Below are 6,199 nucleotides of genomic sequence, written 5' to 3' on the forward strand. Positions count from 1 at the left end.
AAAAAGATAACTGCTCACGGGACAGGGAGTAAAGGACGGAGAAAAAGCTGAGATCTGATTGGGGGGGGGGTTAGTCAGCAAAGGTCTGCAGGCTAGGACTGAGGGCTCCTCTGCAGTCTCACTTTCATTGCTTGGGTGCTCTACCCGCTTCCATTTTTTAATTTTCCACATATGTTTTGCTCCCTCTTGTGGTCACTTTGATATTACATTGCTGAGACGCTGAACTGCAGGCTGTGGAAGGTCGGTAGTTCAGCAGTTCGAGACCCGAGTGTGCCGCATGATGGAGTGAGCTCCCGTCTCTAGTTCCAGCTCCTGCCAACCTAGCAGTTCGAAAGCAAGAAATTGCAAGTAGATAAATAGGTACCACTTCGGTGGGAAGGTAACAGTGTTCCGTGCGCCTTGGTGTTTAGTCATGCCGGCCACATGACCACGGAAACGTCTTCGGACAGCGCTGGCTCTTCGGCTTTGAAACGGAGATGAGCACCGCAACCCTAGAGTCGGATTCGACTGGCTTTCGAGCAAGGGAAACCTTTACCTTTACATAGTTGGCATCAGAGGATAGAACCCGAAGCAACGTGTTTAAGTTATATGCAGAACGGTATTGGCTGGGTATTAGGAAACACTTTTTCCATGGTCAGAGTGGTTCAGAGGTGGAATCAGCTGCTTAGAGAGGTGACAGCTTTCAAGAAGAGACTGGACGGCCACTTGTCAGAGATGCTTTAGGCTGGTCCTGCACTGGGCAGGGGGTTGGACTAGATGGTCTGTATGGCCCCTTCCAACTCTATGATTCTATCTCCGGCACATTTTCCTGCAGTTTTAAAGTGCAGGAAAATATGCTGGAGATACAGCAATGTAATATCGAAACAATTTTATAAAATATTTTTTTTTTTTTAAAGAAACAGAGGGAGCAAAATACAAGTGGAAAAGGAACAAAACGAAGCAACGGGGACACATAAGCAATGAAAATGAGAGTATGGAAGAGCCCTGAGAGATTGGAAGTTGTGAGAGAAAGGTTAGTCTAACAGCTGTGAAAGAAAGACCTGAGTATATCAAGATCTTTGGGTTAAGTTCCCATGTAGGTAATTGAAGCATTACAGTAGGCCTTATAGGGTGGGATGTGAGATTTAGTCGCAGCATGCGACTGTATTTAAATGTCATAAAAGCTGTCCAAGAGTGTTTTTCTTCCCTCATCATGTACTGTGTAGAACCCAGCATGCCACAACTCCTGGCTGATTGTCACAGCTGACCTCAGCTGCATGTTTCTTTCCAAACAGGCTTTGTTCTGGTTCACTTTTAAAATAAACCCACCTTGTTCTTCTTAGTCTACCTCAGTTATCAATCCAGATTTAGGTGGGTTTATATCCAGATCCATATTCTATCCCCTCAAACCTTTTAAAATCTTGCTGGGAATCCCACGGCCATGGGGATACCTGAAAATGTGTGACAGGGAAAATTCCCAAGGATTGGTGGCTAGAAATCCATCAAAACCTCTAAAAGAGAGAGGCTGCGGAGAAGTACGCTTCTTCACATTTGGCTACTGAGGTCAGGTTTGTGGATTCCATTCAAGGAAGTGGACCGTATTCACACAGTCCCACATCTAGAGCACACAGGTGGGAGGCCACGTGCATCAACAGCACATCCTTTGGTCAGTCCTGAGCTTACCAACCACACTGAGTTCCAGTATTATGGGGCAGGGAGTTTTGTGCCCATCTCCATCATCCAGCTCCTGCCAACCTAGCAGCTCGAAAGCAAGAAATTGCAAGTAATGCCGGCCACATGACCACGGAAACGTCTTCGGACAGCTCTGGCTCTTCGGCTTGGAAACGGAGATGAGCACCGCAACCCTAGAGTCGGATTCGACTGGCTTTCGAGCAAGGGAACCTTTACCTTTACCATCATGCCCACCCTGACGTTTTCCCCTCCATAGGTTAAAAAATGCTTTAGCGTTTCCTTGCACAGAAACCAGCAAGAATGCCAACAAGAGAGGGCCAAGAGCAAAGCCGCACGTTACGGTGGACAAGTCCAAACCTTGCCCGCTGATGCCAGTTTAGAAGAAAACTGTTGTGAGGAACATTATAGTAACAAAATGGAAAGAAGGGGAGCCCCCAACTATATCTTCTTGGTAGTTTTGGGAATATTTCATTCTGGATAAGTTAACATATGATACGGATAATAATCGTTCTGTAGGATCTAAATGGCATTTTGTCAAAAAATGGCTGCCCTTCGTTAGAAATGACTTTAAGTGGCAAAAACTTTAACCCACTGATTTGCATAAGATGGAATCTTTCGTATTGTTTACCTAAGGTTTAAGAGCCTCTTTGTTGAGTACCACTTATGTAAGTTGGTCTCATAACTGTTGTATGTTTCACTTGTTAAAACATTTGACTTATAATTACTTCGTGATTTAGAAATAAGCTATTGCAATTTTAATTGTCGTTTAACTGAATAAAAATTTAATTTAAAAAAAAACTGTTGTGAGGGCCCAATTGGGCCTGCATTGCAGCAGCACCACCAGGTAATCTTTCCCTCCCTCCCCCTCCACCCTAGTACTGAGACAACTGTAGGAATCTTTAAACCGCTAAATTTCCCCATGTCTGCTGTAATATGTTGTTTGGCTCCAAGAATTGGGACTGGCTCTACTAAGTGTTTTGTGGACCAGGTCAGAGGGCAGCAGTGTCCCCTCTAAGCTGAGCTAGTGTGAGCTAGCTCACAGTTTTCTAGCCTCCGGCTCACACATTTTTGCCTTCGCTCAGGAAGGGACGGCTCCAGAGCATACTAATTTATGCAGCAGCCAAATCGCTCACTCACAGCTTTTAATGCCAGTACCTCACAAAGTAGAATTTTTGCTCACAAGACTCCACAGCTTAGAGGGAGCCTTGGAGGGCAGCCAGGATCACTCACAGCTCCTCACCTCGTCGATGATGTTGTCAAACTCTTTCTCCATCTCTGATTTCACCTCTTCCTTAAGCTTGGCCATCTCTGATTTGGGCAGAAAGATGTCCTCCAGCTCTTTTTCAAACTTCCCCAGCAGGTCTTCCTCTTCCTCCTCCTCTTGTCCTCCTCCTTCCTCAGAATGTTCTTGCTCTGCCACCTGTTCGCTTTTTGGTGGGGCTTCTTGTGCTGCTGTCTCTGAGGAGCTGGCTTTCTCTTTGCTCTGAGGAAAACAAAGGGGAGTTTAGAAATGGTTAAAGGGGGGGGGGAGAGGAGGAGAGAGATTTTTCACACCGTAAGTCTTAAGGCCTTAGTCTGCTCCCTGCATAGAATGGCGTTCAACAGTATGAGGCATCTAGTATCATGTTGCCCCACGGCCTTCTGGGAAGGAGCAGCAAAAACACAGACAACTGTACAACTGAACACAGGACTTTTCAGTTGGATATAAGAACATAAGAGAAGCCAGTGTTGGATCAGGCCAATGGCCCATCGAGTCCAACACTCTGTCGCACAGTGGCCAAAAATACCAGGTGCCATCGGGAGGTCCAGCAGTGGGGCCAGGCCCATGTTTCCCTATGTCTTCCCAGAAGGCCATGGGCGAAACCGGACACTAGCCACACTCTCACTGCAAATACGAACAGGCCAGAGAGATAAAGAAGGCAACACCCCCACCCCGCCTACACAAACCTTTACCTTCCTGGCACTGTCTTTCAGCTCGTGAATGAACTGGACCAGGTCCCCTGGGTTCCGGATAACTTTGAAATGGATTTTTTTCTTGAAATCTGAAAGGTTACAGGTAAACAAACATTAGACTCCTCTTGGCAACCAGTATTTGGCTAGAATTGCCTCCCCCAAGACTATGTGGAAGCATGCAAAAAGGTCCCAGGTTCAAGCCCTGGCATCACCACTTAAAGGATCTTTGGTAGCGGGTATTGGAAAGCCTCTTCTCTGCTGGAAGCCCCGAAGACACTTGGAGAGAGGCAGCTTTGTATGCTGAGACGCCTTGCTTAGAGTCCAGACTAGCCTGATGTCAAAAGCTAAGCAGGATCGGCCCTGGAGAGTATTTGGATGGGAGACCTCCAAGGAACACCAAGGGTGTGACGCGGAGGCAGGGGAATGGCAAACCACCTCTGAATGTCTCTTGCCTTGGAAACCCCATATGGGGTTGCCATTAAGTCAGCTGTGACTTGACGGCACTTTCAACCACCACCAGGTTTACACACAATGCACTGCACTGCACTGCAAGGAAAGCTGGATTCTGGCACATATTCGCAGTTAGAGGTTTATTCCGTTTCTGAGCAGAGGTCCCTCGCCCTCGCTCTTCAGTTTGTGGTACCCCCCCCCCCGAAGTAGACATACTTCATCTTCATATCCCGCTATCCTCAAAGTTAGCCGCTTCCTAAAAAGCCACATACCTACTCTTCGATATATTGAAAAATACTGAATTTTGCACCCAGTGCCAATTTCTGTGCTCATTCTGTGCTGATAACAGAATAGGCAGCCCTTAATGCCTCTCCTGCATATAAGAAAACAATGGAGCTGTAGCAAAGGGTTTGACCTGGATCTGATAAGAAGAGGAAGAGGAGATTGGATTTATACCCCGCCCTTCACTTGGAGTCTCAGAGTGATTTACAATCTCCTTTCCCTTCCCCTCCCGACAACAGACACCCTGTGAGGTAGGTGGGGCTGAGAGAGCTCTTTCGAGGACTGGTCTTGAGAGGACAGCTGAGCTTGTGACTGACCCAAGGTCACACCAGCAGCTGCATGTGGAGGAGTGGGGAATCAAACCCGGTTCCTCCCAGATTACACACTCCTAACCACCAAACTAAACTGGCTCACCTTGGGTTCTCATCAGCCATGAACTTACTAGCTGGCATGAGCCAAGTCACTAGCCCTCAGTGCCACGTGCCCTCTGTGGGTAACTGTGGAAACCGTTACCTGCTGTACACTATTGACCAAGGCACTCGGTTTAAGAGAAGTACCTTCACTTTGCTAACTACAATAACCAGAGCAGCAGCTGCTCTGCCCTCACACCACAGAAGCTTTCCGCTTCTCATTCCAAGATTCTGATTGTTAAGACTGAAAAGAGCAAAATGTTTAAAAGTGCCTGAGTATCTTTTGGGGAAGCCCCAGGAGGTAAGGAGGGTGCAGAAGTTTCAGGATGGGAAGAGTGTGGTGCGCCCTGTAGAACTCTTTGCTCCATCCCTGGCAAAAACTGAACGAACTGTGCAAGTGGATCCGCAGAGAGACACAAACAAACATTTCCATATGTTGACTGTTTCTGACCAAAGTATCTGTTATCTTGGTGAAGAGAGTTCAAGATGGGCGGCCCTGTTAGCCTGTCTGTAGCAGCAGAAAACAGCAAGAGTCCAGTAGCACCATAAAGACTAACAAAATCTGTGGCAGCTTTCGTGAGTCACTGCTCTTTTCTACTGGTGGAGAGAGTCCTTTTCCGAACGAAAACTAGAAACCATGAACAGGACCCTGCAGTTTTAGCCTCTTGCAATCAGTTACCGATGTGCCTTTCAGTAACAGATAATCTACACTGATGAATACTAAACCTATTATGGGAAGAGGCGGCTCTCACAGAGACTAACTCCTTTCAGCAGATTAGAGAACAGGGCAGGTAGCCAGCCAGAGGTCAGTGAAGCAGCGTGAGGGGAAACCAATCCTTGGGGGGGGGGGGCAGAAGAGGCATAAAACGAGTGCCTCCCCGTATGCTCTCCAGGATGACTCTCACCCCCTCCCCAAATGCTACAGAGCTGGGTGTATGGAAAGCTGCACGCTCCACAGAGAACTGTTTTTCATACATCTAACCCCACTCAGCACCTTCAGACCACACGCCCGTGCTTACCTGCTAGGTGATTGTCTGCTGTCTTCATGATGGGCTCTTCCTCCTGCAGGAGAGGATACAAGCGGAATGACTCGAATGCAACACATAGGAACCATTGCTGTGGAGTTAAGACAGGGAAGTCTTTCAAAGTGACACAGGCTGCGGTCACACGGAGCATTAGCCATGCTACTGAGACGGATGATAGGCGGATTTTCCGGGCGCGATCACACTGCCACATCTGGGAAGCGTAGCACTCCCGTGGCGAACCCGAGGCTTCCCGCCGAAGATGCGGGGTAAAAAACTAGTACCTCCGAGATACTAGTTTCCGGAAACCGCAGGGCAAGGGCGGGCGCCTGATCGCGTTTTCGGTGGAATCCCGTGGCATCCGGCGCCCGCCCATATCCCTTCATGAACAGGGTTTTTTTTCCACGTCTC

At 47.9% G+C, this 6,199-nt stretch overlaps 1 protein-coding gene across 1 annotated transcript in view; it reads right to left on the minus strand.

Moving 5' to 3' along the window:
* The window catches only part of OS9 (osteosarcoma amplified 9, endoplasmic reticulum lectin), a 44,542-nt gene that overhangs the window by 9,206 nt on the left and 29,137 nt on the right, over positions 1 to 6,199 (minus strand). The window contains exons 9-11 of the mRNA XM_015423454.1: positions 5,786 to 5,828; positions 3,625 to 3,713; positions 2,912 to 3,154 (exon numbers count right to left, since the gene is read on the minus strand). Coding sequence (XP_015278940.1) covers positions 2,912 to 3,154; positions 3,625 to 3,713; positions 5,786 to 5,828 — 375 coding nt within the window. The remainder of the gene's footprint in view (positions 1 to 2,911; positions 3,155 to 3,624; positions 3,714 to 5,785; positions 5,829 to 6,199) is intronic.

Source organism: Gekko japonicus, unplaced genomic scaffold (genome assembly GCF_001447785.1).
Source record: "Gekko japonicus isolate JY-2015 unplaced genomic scaffold, Gekko_japonicus_V1.1 scaffold1573, whole genome shotgun sequence".
Classification (NCBI taxonomy): Eukaryota; Metazoa; Chordata; class Lepidosauria; order Squamata; family Gekkonidae; genus Gekko; species Gekko japonicus.